At 37.3% G+C, this 20,429-nt stretch overlaps 1 protein-coding gene across 1 annotated transcript in view; it reads left to right on the top strand.

The window, feature by feature from the left end:
- The first annotated feature begins 6,703 nt into the window (after positions 1-6,703).
- LOC134212366 (metallo-beta-lactamase domain-containing protein 1) overlaps positions 6,704-20,429 on the top strand; it is a 306,305-nt gene continuing 292,579 nt past the window's right edge. Inside the window, exon 1 of the mRNA XM_062690142.1 lies at positions 6,704-7,972. Within this exon, the coding sequence (XP_062546126.1) occupies positions 7,795-7,972 (178 nt within the window). The 5' untranslated portion in view covers positions 6,704-7,794. The remainder of the gene's footprint in view (positions 7,973-20,429) is intronic.

The raw sequence follows: 20,429 nt of genomic DNA, 5'->3' as shown, positions 1-20,429 counted from the left end.
CAAAACTGTGTGAAGATTTCGGGCGAACACTCCAGTTCGTTCGAATCGCGCCGGGACTAAGACAAGGTGATGGACTTTCGTGCCTGTTGTTCAACATTGCGCTAGAAGGTGTCATGCGGAGAGCCGGGTGTAACAGCAGGGGTACGATTTTCAGCAGATCCAGTCAATTTATTTGTTTCGCGGATGACATGGACAGTGTCGACCAAACATTTGCAAAGGTGGTAGAACTGTGCACCCGCCTGAAACGTGAAGTAACAAAAGTTAGACTGGTGGTGAATGCTTCGAAGACAAAGTACATGCTTGAGGGCGGAACCGAGGCCAGACAGGGCCGGCCTGGGAAGCAGTGTTACGATAGACGGGGATTCCTTCGAGCTAACAGCTGATAACAATGTTAGTCGTGAAATACGAAGGCGCATCATCTGTGGAAGTCGGGCCTACTACGGGCTCCAGAAGAAACTGCGGTCAAAAAGATTCGCCACCGCACCAAATGTGTCATGTACAAGACGTTAATAAGACCGGTAGTCCTCTACGGACATGAAACATGGACAATGCTCGAGGAGGACTTGCAAGCACTCGGAGTATTCGAGAGACGGGTGCTTAGGACCATTGGCCATTTGGCGGTGTGCAAGAAGACGGTGTGTGGCGGCGAAGAATGAACCATGAGCTCGCCCAACTCTACGGCGAACCCAGTATCCAGAAGGTAGCTAAAGCCGGAAGGGTACGATGGGCAGGACATGTTGCAAGAATGCCGGACAGCAACCCTGCAAAGATGGTGTTCGCTTCCGATTCGGCAGGTACGAGACGGCGTGGAGCGCAGCGAGCGAGATGGGCAGACCAGGTGCAGAACGACTTGGCGAGCGTGGGGCGTATCCGAGGATGGAGAGTCAAATTGTTGATTCAGTGTTATCTGTTTATATGTTAACTAAATAAATGAATGAATGGTGACTTCAATGCCAAACACTGTTCATGGAATAATGCTCAAAGCAATTCTAACGGCAACATTTTATTTGAAGATTGTTCTGCGGGATATTATACTATTCAATATCCCAATGGCCCAACTTGTTTTTCATCCACTCGAAATCCTTCAACAATTGATTTGGTTTTAACGGATTCAAGTCAGCTGTGTGGCCAATTGGTAACTCATGTTGACTTTGACTCTGATCACCTTCCTGTAACGTTTGAAATCTCACAAGAAGCCATTTATAATCCAATCAGCTCTACTTTTAATTATCATAGAGCTGATTGGGATTTATATAAAACGAATATCGATAGGAATTTTGATGTTGATATTCCTCTCGATACCAAAAGTGATATTGACAATGCGCTCGTCTTCTTCTTCTTCATTGGCATTACATCCCCACACTGGGACATTGCCCCCTCGCAGCTTAGTGTTCATTAAGCACTTCCACAGTTATTAACTGCGAGGTTTCTAAGCCAGGATACCATTTCTGCATTCGTATATCATGAGGCTAACACGATGATACTTTTATGCCGAGACAATTTCCAATCCGAAAATTGCCTAGACCGGCACCGGGAATCGAACCCAGCCACCCTCAGCATGGGTGCATCTACCGACTATCAGCTTTGTAGCCGCGCATCTTACCGCACGGCTAAGGAGGGCCCCATCAATGCGCTCGTATCTTTGACAAATTTAATTATCGAAGCCAGAGGCATTGCAATTCCTAAAAATCTTCAGCTACTGATCCGTTTTAAAAATGTGAGGCGAAGGCAATACCAAAGAACTCGCGATCCCTTTTGGAAATTAACGAAAATTCTTAAAAAAAAACCTCAAAAGCCAATTCCAGCGCTTAAAGAGGGAAATAAAATTTTATTAACAAATAGCGAAAAGGCTCAAAAACTTGCTCAGCAGTTCGAGAGTGCCCATAATTTTAGTCTAGGTCTCACTAGTCCAATTGAGGATCAGGTTACACGGAGCTTCGACGACATTCTCAATCAAGAGAATGTTTTTGACCCTTCGTTGGGAACTAATTTGGATGAAGTGAGATCTATTACTAGAAAATTTAAAAATATGAAAGCGCCGGGTGAATATGGTATTTTCTACATACTTATCAAAAAACTGCTACCTATTTATCCTTTTTGGTTAATTTATTTAACAAATGTTCTCAATTGACATACTTCCCAGATAAATGCAAAAACGCCACAGTTGTTCCAATTTTGAAGCCGGACAAAAATCCAGCTGAGTCTTCTAGTTATCGCCCAATCAGTTTGCTTCCTTCAATAAGCAATCTGTTTGAAAAGATTATTTTAAATAGAATGATGGTTCATATTAATGACAATTCTATTTTTGCTGATGGGCAATTTGGTTTTCGCCAGGGGCATTCAACCACTCATCAGTTATTAAGAGTTACGAACTCAATTCGGTTCAACAAATCTGAATGATATTAGACTGGAGTTGCTCTTCTTGATATATTTAGAGAAAGCATTTGACAGTGTTTGGCATGAAGGTTTGATTGTAAAATTGATGAATTTTAATTTTCCTCTGTACATTATTAAACTGATCCAAAATTATTTATCAGATCGCTCACTGCAGGTAAACTATCAGAATTCTAAATCTGATAGATTACCTTTAAGAGCTGGTGTTCCCCAAGGCAGCATACTGGGGCCCATATTGTATAACATTTTTGCTTCTGACTTACCTGATTTACCGGAAGGGTATCAAAAATCTTTGTTTGCCGATGACACAGGTCTCTCAGCCAAAGGGCGAAGCCTTCGCGTCATTTGTAGTAGATTGCAAAAAAAATTGGATATTTTCTCCACTTATTTGCGAAAATGGAAAATTTCTTCGAATGCTTCCAAACTCAGCTTATAATTTTCCCACATAAGCCGAAAGCTTCTTATTTGAAACCTTCTAGCAGACATATTGTCACTATGAATGGGGTTCCAATTAATTGGTCTAGCGAAGCTAAATATTTAGGACTTATGCTAGATCAAAAATTAACTTTTAAAAATCACATTGAAGGCCTTCAAGCCAAATGTAACAAATATATTAAGTGTCTATATTCACTCATAAACAGAAAATCAAAACTTTGTCTTAAGAACAAACTTTTGATTTTTAAACAAATTTTAGACCTGCCATGTTGTATGCTGTGCCAATATGGACTAGTTGCTGCAATACCAGAAAAAAGGCACTTCAGAGGATTCAAGGTAAAATTTCGAAAATGGTTCTGAAGTTGCCTCCGTGGTATAGTACCAATGAACTTCATAGAATTTCTAATATTGAGACATTGCAACAAATGTCCAACAAAATAATTTCCAATTTTAGACAAAAATCGTTGCAATCTTCTATTGTAACGATTAGCTCCTTGTACCCTTAGTATAAGTTTATTTTAAGTTGAAAACATTGTAATTCCTACATGGTTTAATTCAACTTCAACCAGAGGAAAATTCCTAACTGCCATAGGGAATTGAAATGTATTAATAATAACTAAAAAGTAACATAGCAAATAAGGATGATAGTGTTAAGAAAATACGGAACACCTAGTCTAAGAGATGAATGCATGTATAAGATAATTAGCAAATAAAATTAGTAAAAAAAGGGAACACCAGTCACGTTTTTCAAAACGTTCCAGAAAACCTGACTGTTATTCCCGAAACCGTTACTCGAAACACACCGATGGCTTTGGGTGAACTAATTTATATTTTTTGATTTTAGATTTTTGGTTCAATCAAAGTTGATTGCCTATTTCCACCCGACTTGGACGTTAATTTACAATGTTATGAAAACTCATATGTGAATACGTACGTTATGTGGAAGATATTGATTTGGAAAATGTATTGGAGGTAACCACTTTCCCTTCGATGGGACTCGAACCCATGACCCTACAGTACGCTAGACTGGTGCTTTAACCAACTAAGCTACGAAGGACCTCCGTCGGCCCATCGAAGGGAAATTAACCATTTGAACACGTGTATTTTGACTTGAACATCACAAATGATGTCCAGTGACCCCCAATCTCGTTTTCCGTGTTTACATTGAATTTTGACGTACGGTTGCTTTTTAGTTGGCAATAGCCCAACCAGCGGCAGCGGAGGCCCAACTAAAAAGTGACCCAAGTATTAAAACCCCAACCAGCGAATCCCGACTGTATTTGGAGCATGCATATTCAATCGATCTTACTGTTCTGTTAAATCAAAATAAACTTAAACGTTGCTTGCTAGTAAAATTCAGTTAAATATAATTGAATGTTGAATGTTAATTTGTTTGATGGGTTCAGCAGCAATTTTACACGTCGTTAAATATTTAAAATTATTTGCTGTGTAACATTACTAAGTATTACAGAGGAAGTCTCTCTGTGACCTTATCCCCACTGATTCACTTTATAAAATCTAGACCAACATTTGAAAAGGGCGTAACAGACAAAATTTATTTCTGATTTTTCGTCTACATATACAGTGTTGACCCGATTTTATCACGTCCCGATTTTATCACGTTTTCGACCCGATTTTGTCACCCCAAAAAATGTTGGCACTCTTTTTATTTTCGTAAATAATAACGCAAACAACATTGATTTCCATGAAATAACTTTCACTGCCTGTAGTTTATTACGAACGACTTCTGAGTACCTGGGAAATATTCTGTAAGCAATTTCGACAAGAAATAACGGGTACCGTTCACGCATTTGGCCTTTCCAAGGCATAAAATGATTCATATTTGTGGAATAAATTAAAAAATGGGAAATTTTTTTTTTTCAATTTTGTCACATACCCCAAAATTCACCAAGGGGTGATAAAATCGGGATATTACTGTATTGTTATGTATGGGTACTAAGAATCAGAAGGAATAAATTTTGGCTGTTACGCCCTTTTCAAATGTTGGTCTAGAAATAACAAATGCCTGATGAGTATAATTTAAGGCGTTTTGATACTATACAGTAGTTTTAAGCTTCCGGGATTCGCTTGGCCAACTCAGCAAACAGTTTTGAAAAATTGCCGCGATTTCAAACAAACGAATTAACACAGAGAAACAGACGTCTCACTTAGAACAAAATGCAATCAAAATCATCGTCACGGAAACATTATCGCCCAATGCTAAATGCACTGTGATTGGACAATCCGAAACCAGATGGCGGTAGTGTGCAAACGTCAAACACAAGCAAAATCGATGGAAGCGCCATCGGTGGCCGATCGATCACCTACAAAAAATTGAATCTTCCGTTGTAAAGGTGAACGATGGAACATGTGTTGAGGGAGACGTCTGTTTCTCTATGGAATTAACATTAGATGTTCAATCAAATTTGACGGAATTTTACAGAAAAAAAACATAGCTTCGATTTATTTTGATTCAAAAGAACAGTGAGATCGATTGAATGTTGCATGAATGTGCATATAAAAATTCATTTAAGTTCACAACATATAAGGCTTGCTGACGTTAATCGTCTTTCTCTTGCACGCGCACGGAAGGGATGGGATTTGTTTCGAAGCGAAGATGAAAACAAATCCTATCCATTCTGTTCGCGTACAAGAGAAAGATGATCAAACGTCAGCAAGCTCTATTTTTATCTTGCGGCTTACGCAACTATACATCAAGCGTGTTTTTTCACTTTTTGCAGCAGTGCGAGTCCTCGACGGTTAAGATCGCTTTTCTTTCCCATCAAAACCGCCACTGGGGTTTCAACTCAATCTCTTCGAAGCTTTTAAGTTCATTCGTATTAAAGCACGTGTGAGTAAGTTTGTGACTACGCATGTCAGCGTGGAATGAACGAAATACACTGGTCATGAGGGGCGTTCATTCAATTGATAACAAATGCTGGATGTACACTCCCGATCATGAGCCTGTAATCACTCTATGAATAAAATGGTAAAATTTCGACTGAAATTCAGAAACCGCAAGATAATTTCTCCCTACCTGATATTTAAATTTCCCCAACTGCTGATTTAAATGATAATAGAAATAAAATTACATCGACGGTTTCGTGCAATACACGCACAACTCATAATCTGCATATTTTCAGAAACGACGTTTTAAATTTTTGACTCAAACAATGAAACTTCTTTATTGTGATTATTTTGAATTACGCGGTTTTTTCTGTAAGTGTTGATACAAATGGATTTTGATTCAGCGAGAAAACATAAAAATTCCGCAAATTTATGGATTTATATGAACTTTCCGAAAAATCGTCAAACTTTGAAATACGCATAATTTTTTATATACTGAATTTCGACCTGGGTCTTTGTCAGATGAAACTTCATACTGTTTTCCGTGTTTTGCCATCAAACGATTTTTTTTTTGAGTTCTGCCAGTATTGTATGAAACCTTCGAATTCCTTTATCATGAGACATGTGGTATTTTCGATGTTTGCACAATTAATTATGGTCTGTACAAATGCCACAAAATGTAGCCATCAAAAAAGTGAATCAAGTTTTTTAAACATGTTTTTCAACTTCCAACCTTCCCTTCTCCATGTAAGATTTCTTTCATATAAATATTTTTTTATTTATCTGATGCGCAAGAAATCGACAGACCTCCGCTCCGCCCATAAGTGCTTACGTAATATTGAATTCAACTGAGTTGTTCAACTCACTTGCCCTGTCAAAGCGCAGTATTAGGGATAAATTTCAATACCAATTCAGAGAGTGAATTCAGTGGTAGTATCCAAACTTCTGCCCGGTAGTGTTCACCTCAGTATTCAACCAACATTTTTGGTGGGTGGTAAGTGTTATTGTTCATCGCACGAATATCCCGACATACGCAGACAATTGTAGCGGGAAAACGCTACTTGACGTTGCCATGGTCGGAAAACCCTTCTGATGCGAGAGGGTGGTTTGCATTCCCACGAGCGCCGGAGAGAACTCCTCGGTGAGAAATGGTTGTGTGTTTTGGAGTGATAATTTCTGCGAAATTTTGCGCAACTGTAGTGCAGGACTGCCGATTCTTCACGGTTGCCATAGAGTAAGAGCGGGAGCGAGCGAATCGTTTTAGTGAAGTTTTATCGCTGCTGTATCGTTCGGAAAAAGGGGGTTTCACGAAGTGCCGAAGAGTGCCTGCGTAGGGCGCATAAATTTTCCTCGCCGGCGACCTGACTGTGACTCTATACGTACTTATCGGGTATGTGTTGGTGTTGATCGGGTGCTGTATCCTTATTTCGCGAGTGTGACGTCGCGGATTTATCCTTCTCCTTCGATGGACTCGAGAATCGGCAAGTTCAATTCGCATTCAGTCAAGGTTGGTCGTTCGGCATGATCGTATGCCGAGGTAAAAGTGCGCGTAGCTTGTCCCCACCGTTAATGGAATAGGTGGACTACGGTTCCAGAAGATTGATATCAAGTGTATGGTGTACTGTCTGGACAGTGGAAGTGTATGGAAATTTTCGCGAAGTGAAGAAGGAAAGGAATGCTGTGAAGTGCTGTGAAAAGCAATAGAAAAGAAGAAAATTTTAACGTGGGAAGTATAACAGCTGGCACAGAATGCAGTCTGGAATGTTCGGTTTGCGTTGAACCGGAAGTCCCCGGGACAAGCTACGCGTACTATTACTGGACCTTCCTTGTCAAAGCCGCTTTTCCGGACCTGGCCAGTTTGGATTTTAATTCGTGGTGAAATCCTTTGGTGGAGTCGATTTTTGCCAGCGCCCTGCAAACTTTGTGTGGAGGAATTTTCCCAAGCTGGGGGATCCACCCTCTCTCACACTGCATTGAGGTGCGTCATCTACGTATTTAGTGTGCAAGAAGCACCAACACTGTTGAAAACAAAAGCAACAACATTATTGGACTGTGTCGTCGCTACCGTCGTCGTCATCATCGTTGTGTTGCAGAAGAATAGTCCCATAGTTTGCAAGGATGGCGTTGGAGAAGAAGCTTAACGAAATCATCGTTTTGAACGAGGGATACTCCTACATGGAGAAGGATGACGAATCGGTGATGATTGCGAACTGCACCTGCACCCTAATCAAAAGCCACGATTGCAATATCATAGTCGATACTATGACCCCTTGGGACAGCGATCTACTTTTGCAAAGTGAGTACACATGTTCCTCCACTACATATCCTATCGTGTAAGCTTGGATTTATTGAGCCTGCAAACGCGCATAAGCACAAATCCATTTCGCTCGACCTGAACGGCCTATGGTACCATATGCATCCTATTCGTTTAGCCATGCAAATCGAATTTGTCGTGACTCTAAGTGGATTGATGCATGTTGGACGGGTAGATGATGTGCAGTGCGTGTTTGCTAATTACGTTTTGAATACTCGCTTCGGGTTATCATCATTTGTTTTCCGTCCAATCAATTTCCCGTCGTCATTCCAGCAAATATTGATTTTGCAGGTTTGTTTTTGCAATATGGAAACATAATACATGTTCTCTGATGATGTTACATGGTTTTGCTTGACAATATTCAGCGTGTGGATCCAATTTCGTTTAAAAAAACCCTCATTGTCCTTTTATTTGCATAATTTGCAATCAACACGACTCGCATAATGTGAAGGCGAAACCTAAATTAATCCATCTTGTAAATAATAGAGCCTTTCTCGGCTTCAAACATGCTTCTGTAAAAAGTAAATGGTTTATATTAACTTGTAAAGTGTATCCTCATCCCTGAAGTCTCACCCAAAAATTTTAACCGAAAAAGTTTTTTTTTGGTCTGAAAGCTTTTTGGCCCAGTAAACTTTTCGGTCCGTCGATCTTTTATCGCTGAAACTTTTTTAAGTGCTGGGGAATTGATGTAAAATAATGTATCGCATTATTAGTTTTGATTCGGATAATGGTCCACGGCGCAGCTGAAATCGATTTCGGAGCATTTCCAGATGTGACCAAGTGATAAATGGAGTAATAATGTATTGGAATTTCCAAAAATGGTGAGTCGTTGAATTGGATTTTATTGAGTTTTACACTTTGGTTTTCTACCGGGGTTAAACCGATTCAAATGATGCCAAAGTTTACATAAAGTTTTTTAAACGGACATAACTGATGTACCGCACGATAAGATTTGGTTTTCTCAGGCACCTGAATTCTATTGTTCAGTGGGCAAAGTTTTCAGGTGATTAATATTGCCATTGAAGTGCCCAAAAAAAACGCTATGTTCAAAAATTAATGGTGCTCAAGCCTTTATTCAAAGATAATCGCATCTTGAGCATTTATGTAGAACAACCCAAAGTTCTAAAATATAGTTTAGAAGTTTGGACAAAGCATCTTTAAAAAAATAACAGTTGCACTTATTGTCACATATTGGCTATATTTGCCACATTTTAATCACTCTTTTTATCGTTTAACCTTTTTCTTCTCATGGAAGCTGTAGAGTAGACTGGCCCAGATTACTATGGGGAGAAAAAAATGTTGTCTAATTTCACGGGGCACCCCCCAGGATTGTGTCTTTGGGTGAGAAAATCAATCTCTGAAAATTTCAGCTCAATCGCTTGTTGCATAAGCTGGCGCATTTGATTTGAAGTTTGTATGGGGATTTCAGCCAAAATGTATAGGAAAATACACCTCCGTCACTCATTCGATCTGGGAATTGGTTCTGATTGCTCGATTGACCTCAGAATTGCAAAAACGGCAGTTGGTATGCTACAGAACAATTTCACAGAACATTGCATGATGATTAAATGAACTTTTATTTAATTTTCGGCTGGTTTATTAGGAGCTGATTTGTGTATTTTGGGTTTTTGACCGAATCGCATCAGCCGAAAACTATATAAAAGTTCATTTAATCATCATACAATGTTCTGTGAAATTGTTCTGTAGCATACCAACTGCCGTTTTTGCAATTCTGAGGTCAATCGAGCAATCAGAACCAATTTCCAGATGGAATGAGTGACGGAGGTGTATTTTCCTATACATTTTGGCTGAAATCCCCATACAAACTTCAAATCAAATGCGCCAGCTTATGCAACAAGCGATTGAGCTGAAATTTTAAGAGATTGATTTTCTCACCCAAAGACACAATCCTGGGGGTGCCCCGTGGAATTAGACAACTTTTTGTTTCCTGGGCCAGTCTACTGTAGAGCTCCATCAAAATTTTCATCTTCCAACTTTTCGAATTTCGAAAAAAAATCCTACCTTCGAATTATTTCAACAACAAAAAGCAAGGCATTTGGCACAAGGTTATGGTTTTACAAGACTTCTTATACTTAATCAATTTTGTGTAAATATTGAATAATAAAACAAACAAGTAAGTATTGATTAACAATCCAAAACTTTAATTTTCGTTTTCCACTAATTTTTTCAAAGGAGATTCCTTCCTATTGAAATCTTTAGAAAAAGTCGTGGAAAGAAGGGGTTGATTTTTTTTGCAATTCCTGATCATAATACCTGGTTTACAGTTGGCGTTTGAGTGATAAAACGGCCTACTTTTCCAAACCAATGACATGGGTGCTTTAATAAACATTATGCAATAAACATTTTATGCAACTCATTCTGTGTGGTGATGGTGGACATCATAGTTTGTTTGCCTCTGTGCGGAAAGAAAAGTTAATTTTTGCGTGTGAAAGTGAACTTGTGCCGCGGGAAAAATACTTCTATCGTGTGCCCTTTTTGTTACTGTATCAGGATAAGTAGGAGGCATTTAGCCTCCGTGCCAAATTTTCATTTAATTTAACATTTATTACTCAACACAGCATCCCGTGAAGCCATAGTTTTACCTATAGCTTCGCGCGGCAAGCTGTTGTTGTTAATTTGCTTGTCCTATTTCTTTTATTCGTCTCTGTGGATCGTGTTGTGCATGTTTGAGTCCACTGCTGTGTAGAGGATGGAGTGCGAAAAGTGCAAAGTGGGGATCGCAATCAACGATTTTCATGCCCGCTGCTCTCCTATTGAAGCGAAGGCAGCGGCCAGATTGATTACGGAGAATGCAAATGTTTTTTTCAAGTGTTGTGACTGTCTATCTAGTCGATCTTGCGACGGACAGAATGTACAGGTTCCGAATACCATTCGTTTCGATGAAGAGATGAAGAAACTTTCTTCTCTTTCTGATTCGATCGGTGATATTCGGAATCACATTACCGCCCAAATAGACAGCGCGTTGTTAATCGGTATTGAGAAATTACAGAAAAATGTATCTGAGGTTTTGAACGAGGCTGTTAATGGTCTCAAAAATTCGATCAGCAAAGAAATGGAAAATATGAAATGTTCATTTTTTCAATTTAACCCGAGTAGAAATGTAGCTGTAATGAATGAAATGCAAGGTACATCGCAAAAGGCTACGGGGCCTAATTTGACTCCCAAAACGAAAAAGCGTAAGGTACAAGATGTTGACGATACATCTGATATTGCAATGCCAGAAAATGTTAGTTTCGCGGATATTGTTAAAAGTAATGTTGGGAAAAATAACGTTAAAGTAACGAAAAAAAGTCACTGCGCCTAAGGAAGTAAAGGTCACTCGTAAGGCTCGTCCGGTCATTGTGATTAAACCGAAAGAGTCCAACCAGAGTAGCGATGATACTCGGAAATTTTTGAATAGTAAACTGGATCCAAAAACACACAGGATCAGTAACTTTAGAAACGGGAAAAACGGCTCTATTATTGCTGAGTGTGCAACAGGATTTAATGTTGCTGTTGTGCAAAATGGCATTCAAAGCCATATGGGTGAAAACTATGATGCTGTTGTTCCCTCATCGGTGCCAAGACTAAAAGTGATGGGAATGTGCGATAAGTTTTCTTCCGATGAATTCATTCAGATTTTGAAAGATCAGAATGAAGACATCGCAATAAATAATGTTAAAGTAATAAGAATGTATGAAAATCCACGTTTTAAATATAACAAGAACAATGTTGTTATTGAAGTCGATAAAGAGACTTATAGTTGTTTGTTGACCGCGAGAAAAGTTAACATAAGGTTTGATCGGTGCCTTGTTGTTCCTGAAATTAGTGTTTTGAGATGTTTTCAATGTGGAGAATTTGGGCACATGAGTACGGATTGCAAAATGGCATTGCGTGCTCAAAGTGCAGCGATCGTCACAAGACATCCGAATGCACGTCAACTGTATTGAAATGTGTCAATTGTATAAAAATGAATTCCGAACGTAAAATGAAATTGGACGTGAACCACAGTGCCTTCAGTACTGAGTGTAGTGTTTATAAGCGATTAGTTGAACGGAAAAAGAGCAGCTTACGTTTCAATGAATAGCAACCAAGTTCTAGTAGAAATGTGAGCAAATTCGATATTTTGTATTTGAATATTGCGGGTTTGTCTACAAACTACGTTGCATTACGTAAGATTGTAGAAGATAAACGTCCATTTTTAGTGTTTCTATCTGAAACTCATATAGTCGATATTGAAGCATTTGATCAATATAGCATTCCGGGTTATAGTGTAGCTGCTTGTTTATCACATTCTAGACACACTGGCGGTGTTGCTATTTATGTCAAAGAATCAGTTCAGTTCAAGCTTCAATTAAACGAAGTTTGTGATGGAAACTGGTTCTTAGGCATTGCAGTTGTACGTGGCATGAAGATGGGTAATTATGGTGTTTTATATCACTCTCCCAGTGCAAGTGACCAGCGCTTTATTGAGATTTTGGAATACTGGTTTGAGTCATTTATAGATCCTAGTAAATTAAATGTAATTGCTGGTGATTTAATATCAATTGGTGTGACGATTCCAATTCGAATCATTTGAAACGTTTAGCGGATTTTTCAATTTAAAACAAAAAGTAAATTCTTATACGCGTATTTCCCAGCACAGTAGAACTTTGATTGATCATGTGTATACAAATTTTGATTCTGTAACTAGCGAAACGAGTAATGATTTAAAAGTAACCGATCATGAAACGCTAGTCATTAATGTTACCGACAATAATAGTAATGATAGTAATTTTAATAAAATGAAGTGCTGGAGAAAATACTCTAAACAAACAATTTCGGGTCTTGTCGAAAGAAACGTGGATTTTCAAGAAAATTCCGGTAATATAGATGAAAGATCAGCTGTTCTCACAAACGTTTTGAAATCCTGTACCAATCAATTAATGGACAGCAAAACAACAGCAAAGAGTTATGGAAAATATTGAAATCATTATTAAAGCCTAGTAGTTGCAAGCCGCGGTCCATAACTTTTAATGGCACATTAGAACAGTCAGAACAAGAAATTGCATCTAAATTCAACGATTATTTCGTCAATAGTGTCTTATCCATTAACCGATATATCGAGTTAGTGGATGAGCCTGATGAAATAAAACAGCCGATAAATATTAACTGTCGATTTGATTGTTTTCACCCTATTACTTTTGAAGAACTTAAAAACATTTGCTTTTCTTTAGGTAAAACGGCTGGAGTTGATAATGTTAATGCTAGAGTTATTCAAGATTGCTTTCATGTCATTGGACACAACTTGCTGGACCTTATAAATGAATCGTTACAAACTGGGCACGTGCCGCATGTTTGGAAGGAATCACTAGTGATTCCAATACAAAAAGTTGCTGGAACGATTAAAGCCGAAGAGTTTCGTCCCATCAACATGTTGCACACATTAGAGAAAATTTTAGAACTTGTAGTGAAAGGCCAGCTAATTACATATTTAAATAGTAATAACTTGTTAATACCGGAACAATCAGGTTACAGAGAAGGTCATTCCTGTGAAACTGCATTGAACTTGGTATTATCTAAATGGAAAGAAAATATGGAGCGTAAAGATACTATTCTAGCTGTGTTTTTGGATCTCAAACGCGCTTTTGAGACAATTTCTCGGCCCTTATTGTTGAAAACTGTTAAGCGCTTTGGAATTTCGGGTTCTGCATACAAATGGTTTGAAAGCTATTTGTCTGATAGATCCCAACGGACTGCTTTCAATGATTATGTGTCGTGTCCCGTGGAGAATGACCTTGGTGTACCACAGGGAAGTGTATTAGGGCCCCTTTTGTTCATTATGTACATTAATGACATGCGACGGGTCTTACGTTATTGTGATATTAATTTGTTTGCTGATGATACTGTAATATTCATTGCAGCTCAAAATCTGGAGGAAGCGATTGAACACTTGAATGAAGATTTGCATTCTTTAAGTAGATGGTTGAAGTACAAACAGTTAAAATTGAATATTAGTAAAACAAAGTATATGGTAATTTCATGAAATCGTTCAATTGATAATGTCTCTGTGAAAATTGATGACGAGACTCTTGATCGCGTACGGGAAATTAAATATCTTGGCGTGATTATTGATGATAAATTGAAATTTGACCAACATATTGACAATGTCATCAAGAAAATAGCCAAGAAGTATGGGATCCTATGTCGACTGAAAAACGAATTAAATACAGCTAGTAAAATACAGTTGTACAAATCAATCATCTCTCCTCACTTGGACTTTTGCCCTTCCATTTTGTTTTTAGCAAATTAAACACAAATATCGAGATTGCAGCGCTTGCAGCATATGATTCAGCGTTTGATTTTAAGATGTAACAGATTCACTTCCTCACCTTTTTGTTGGATGCATTGCAGTGGCTCTCGGTGAGGCAAAGAATTGTGTATTTAACAATGGTGTTCATTTTTAAAGTAGTAAATGGTTTGCTGCCTCGATATTTGTGTGATCGAATTGAAAGAGGAAGTGACATTCATAGATATAACACTAGAAACGCGGAAGATGTAAGAACACCTAACTTTTTGCATGGAGCTTCACAAAATTCTTTGTTTTTTTAAAGGTATCAATGATTTCAATTCGATGCCTACACATATCAAACGTGCAACGACATTATCACAATTCAAGAGACTTTGTGTTTCACACGTAAAAGCTGTATTTTAAGCAGCTACTTAGTTGACTTTTTAAAAATCATTAATTATTGTATCTTGACGAAGTTTGACCTACGGATATTTTGTTTGGACAATTGTGTTGACAATTATTGAGGCACTAATAAACTATTTTGTTCGCCTCGATGATGATGATGGATTTTATATTTATTGACGTAATTGTAATTTGACCTTTTTCTTGTGTAGTCTACAAAAGTTTGAGTCTCGCGCGCGAAAAGCAGATATGAATGATTTTTAAATTTATGTACAGACTTGCGCTTTTTCAGCTGTTTCAATGATTCTGCGGATTAGTAATAGGCTATCTAGTAGAGTTTGGTTCCCGCGGTTGATACCGAAACTTTTGATATCGACGGAGCGGTAACACAAGTTTTGATTTTGTTGACAACGACATAGTTTATTAGATTATTATTGATGCTTTCGAGTGGCTAACGTTACTTGTAATTACATGAAACGCGATTCTTGGTGGAACTTTTGAAATCTGTGCGAGAGGTATCACAAGTTTTGCATTTTTATGCACTCGAAGCATCACTACTGATACTTATGAGAATCTGTAGATGAAATAAACAGTTTTTTACATTTAATATTTTTGATGGATAGTAATGGAAAGTTAAGAAATTTATATCTGTGATGGTAATCAGATCGTTTTTGTTTTGTTTTGCAAATCTGATTAAATTGTTGAAAAATTAAATTCAATTAATTATCTTAAAGATAAATCGTCTAGCTCAAACCTTTGTAGGGGTATGTGGCGGGACCATCATCATCATCATCATCATCATCATCAGCAACTCAAATGGGTTGCATAAAATCCATTAAAGCACTCATTTGGGTGCTAAAATAGAAAACCAGCATTAGAACAATAGTTACACGACGATATTTAGCTAAATTGGCTTTGATGAGTGTTCAATAGTGAATTCTCGGTGTCATGTAATAAATGAAATAATTTGATGGACATGACATCAAATTCTCCAAAGGCAGGTTTATCTATCGCCTTATTGTCTGTCGAGCACACAATGAGGCACGATAACATGGATTCTGTTTGTTTCCTGAAGTAAAATGATTTTTTGGCAATATTGGTCATGTAAAGTAAATAAAATTGTACCATTTTGGTACAGATTTATCATATTAAAGCCCATTTTTCGTCATTGCAAAAAATAGCGTGTGCAACTCGTTGCAAAACTCGATTTTTTCAGCACTCGTAGTATTTATCCAACTCGGCAAGCTTCGTTGGATAAACGTACAACTCGTGCTGAAAAAATCATCTTTTTGCAACTAGTTGCACAAACTACTATTTTTATTTTTCTGTGGACCATAATGAGTATGTAACATGGTAATTCTGTTGGAGTAATATGAACTCCAGAACAATTGAAATATCATAAAAATGCAATGTTTTTCAATGATTGTCGCAGACAATCGCCTAGTATCCGTAAAATATTTTTTTCTTATTCGTTATCAGTGTTGGTAAAATCATTCATAAATCCTAATCATTGAACGCTCCCGCGCGATCTAACTCATTTGTGAGTTTACAGGAATGCATCACGTCTGAATTTTTAATTCCACTTATTTCCCGAAAATTCATTTTGCTCCACAGTGGACGGATTTCGAGTCGGGAATAGTTGAATTTAATTCATTATTTTATCATGTTTTTCGTAGTTTTTAATGAGTAAATGTGTCACACTTCAAAAGTAGAGGCCTCCATGCTCATGTGTCAATGACAAACGTTTTATTTACATTCGATTCCTATTTTCTAATGACTTTTTCATATACTAAGGTGCTCAAGTGTACGGATTTCGATGCCCCACGGTATACCATTTTTGTAATAATAATTCATGAAAATGCGTACATATACCGTGGAAACTCAAACTTCGGACGCTTATAGCCTGTTCAGATTACGATCATTTAACGAGGTATTTGAAGTGATAATTGACAATCAGAAATGAAATGAAAATAAGATGAGTGAACTTTGAAATCAAGATTCTCATTATCATGTCAAATATCTCGTTAAAGATCGTAATCTGAATAGGCTATTAAGCACTTTCTGATATACAATCATCCTGTTTACTCACATTTTAAATCACACCGTTTAAATTACCATTGCAATCACTAAGTATAGTATTCATCTTTGAACTACGTATTTAATATATGCAAGATATTGCCAAGAATGTTTGCAATTTATAAAAATGTCCGGCTTCTGTTTGATTCAAACCTCGGACATCGGCGGGATTGGATTCATATTTCGGACACAAAGATTTAAACTTCGGCACAGTACCGAGTAGAATAACTGAAAACAATTCTCACTGCACAGCTCAGACTGTCTATTAATCATTTCGTCGTATTGTTTTAACATGTCTTATAAGAATGTAATTTACTGAAACAAGCTTAAACTATTAGTCCTTCCGATCCAGCTTGACGAAACATTTCGATGAAATATTTCAGAAAATTTGCCATACGAATTGAAGTGTCCGAAGTTTGAGTGTGTCCGAAATTTGATTATCCACGGTATTCAACTGGTCAAAGCGATCTTAGCAAATTGAAGAAATCTAATGGTTTCCATAGTTACTAGTGCCTGCTGTATTATTAACATAGACTTTTTATTTAAGGTGTAACACTCTTTTTCCAACGGTTGGTTATTTGTTACCAGCAAAATATTTTTTAAAAAATGGTTTTAGTCTGCGGTAATAGATTTTCCGCTTATTATGAATTGACATTTTTGAAACAAAAATGGCAAAGACACTGGTTAGTTTTAAAATAAATATATGCGTTTTCAAAAATCTGATATATTTACACTGTCTTTTCTTCGTTCGAATAGTTAAAGTGAATAATGTCTAACAAAACTATTAACCCAGCCGGTCAATTCAACCGGAATACGAGAGCCGAATAATTTCAAACAAAGCTGATTTTATGTATAATATACAATATTAGATTCCAGCATGTAAACCAAATGTAAGAATAGTTAAATCCATATACTATTGTTTTGAACGGAATTGGAAACTGTAATTCAGTCTATTGAAACTTGGATTCACTCCGTGTTTCATGAAATCACAAGTATATGAGAATTTCGCAATATGGCGCATGTCAATAAAATTCAAAACGATTATGAATGAATGAAATATTATAATTCTACTCTCCAAAACTTCATGGAAACATGGTTTTGACTAGTTGTATATCTTATTTGACTCTCCCTCCAGCTATTTTTTTTACATCCTACTCCAAATTCCTACCTTTTTCAATGACATGTTCCAGATTTGCTTCTGCTTATTTATGTGGCTTTTTGATACCTTAACAAGAAGAAACAATTGATTTGGAGTAAGTTTAACAAAACAGGTGTAAGGAATGGCTATTTGATCACATGAAAAATTTCACTGTCCGGACCCGGGGGACTTCACGGGGGAACTACCGAACACAGAAATTGATTTTACACACAGTTACAATGTAATGTATGTATAATGTATTGTGTACAATGTATGTGATTTGCATGATTGTAATTCAAAATATGGCCAATATTGACCATCTCCATATAATCAGAATACACTCGATTGATTTTAATATTGTTGATTCAAACCTTCTACATGGAAACATGGAAATTTTTGCCATTCTTGTTCAGTTTTTAATTTTGTACAAAGTTTACAACACGAGGATCTGGTATTCCATGCATTTTTCAATAGCTTTCTTTAGTACTACATAAGATGGTGGAGGGACTTCTGCAGGGGTCGTTGTGAGAAGTGCCCGGTATTGGGAGGAGTCCAGCGCTGAGGGATCTCCCCCTACATTCTTCATGCCTGCCAGATCCTAACAAAACTATCAAATCTATACTTTCGCCTCTAATTCTATATGGACAATATGAAAAAGGGCTGTTTGATCGAATATCGTTTGTCCGAATGCCACTAGGCCGAAAATTGTTTGGCTGAATATACCATTTGGCCGAACAGACCATTAGACCGAAAGTCATTTGGTCGAAAAGGTCGTTTGGCCGAAAGGGTCATTTGGTTGAAAGAGTTATTTGGCCGAAAGGGTCATTTGGCCGAATAGGATATTCGAAAAGTGAAAAATAAGAAGTGAGAAGAGAGAGGCTGTGAAAAGTGAGTAGTGCGGAGTGGGTTGTGAGACGTCTCACTACTCACTTCGCGCTTCCCACTTTTCGTAGTGACAAGTGAGAAATGAGGAATGATATTTGAGACGTCAGCAAATTAGTACCCAATAGCAATCTCATGATTTTTTTTTTGACATTTCCCATCACTGATATTAATTCATGGATAAAAGTTCATTTTATGTCTTCGCCAATATAGGGTAAACACTACTTGGGCACATGGACCAATTACCGGCACACTGTATAGAAATTCTTGTTTTGTGTTATTAGTCGTAAATTTATGATTAATAATCTTCAAAAACGTTTCCCAACTATCTAGCTCAATATCAATCCGCCGTTAATTCTGCACCTGATTCGCCCTAAGAATAAAAAAATCGGATTTCAAACTTTCTCAATTCGCCTAAACGCAACTGTGCCAATGACAATCTTTTTACTTCTTCGAACAGTGTATTCAAATTATCACCTAACTGCAAACCATCGTACTGCTCCATCCAATTATTGTTTGTAACAAACAACACTGCCCAAGTTTATTATAACTTACACAACTCCATTATATGTATTCACTTCTAGGAACTGTTTTTCAAATGGGCGTACTGGATTCTGAATTTGAATTTTGTAACGGCGATTGTGTTCTTCATTCAAACTATTTTGGTGAACTTACATATGTGCCCAACAGAAATAAAAAAAAACGATTTGTCTTGTAGTAACGTAGAATGGAGAGAGTATAAGTCGTTTCAAATTTCAAGGTTAAATACAGTTTCGCCTGTTTGAAAAAAGTTCTTAGTTTATCCAAACAAAAAAAAAAAACAAAACAAAAATTGAAAATGCGTGTCCAAACAAAAATAAAACCCACTTCGGCCTATCCATTGCTAGCGTGCTGTCAATTTCGGCTGAAGCATTTACAAAAAAATACTTGAATATACTCGATTACCATCACAGCGTTGATACCGTTGATAGGTAAAGATATCACGGAAATCGAGGTTGATTTAAACTTAAGTAAGTTGAAGATTTCAAAAGATCTCATATTCCTAGAAACGGACTGCAAGTAAACCAAATATACTTAGAGGATATAATCGGCATGATGCTGAGGCTGAGGACATATTGAAAATCGTGGTTGATTTTGAAGACCATTTGATTGAAACACCAGAACGATTTGGAACATTAAAACATCTCATATGCCTCGGATGGGGCGAAGGTTTTGGCCTTACCTTGGCTAATTAGCCAAGGTTTAGGTGCCTTTGCTTGCTCTCTGAAACGATACAGCGCAAACGTAAATTAAAAATCCCCTCCCTACTTAGATTGTTCTAATCTACATTATCACATCATTTTGATCATTGAACGAATCCTATGAGGATGAATATAAAAATAATAAAATGACCATTTCAACGTCAATTCAATATTTCAACAACGAAGAACACAAATAAAAAAAAGCAAGCATGACTTTTTTTTTGGATGACGTTGGTGTTAGTAATTATATGAGCTGGAATGTTGAATAGTTGCAACCTGGAAAGTGCGAACTTGTTCACACCTTTTCATATGTTGCTATTTCATTAGTTATCACTCTACCGGTCTCTACCGATTATTGCTGAAAATCAGCAAATAATTTGCCGAGACCCAGCATACAAACATAATTTTTGACGGGATACAGGTTTTTTT

This window comes from Armigeres subalbatus, chromosome 2 (genome assembly GCF_024139115.2).
Source record: "Armigeres subalbatus isolate Guangzhou_Male chromosome 2, GZ_Asu_2, whole genome shotgun sequence".
Classification (NCBI taxonomy): domain Eukaryota; kingdom Metazoa; phylum Arthropoda; class Insecta; order Diptera; family Culicidae; genus Armigeres; species Armigeres subalbatus.
Note: the sequence above shows the minus strand (reverse complement) of the source record. Positions and strands in the feature narration are given on the sequence as shown.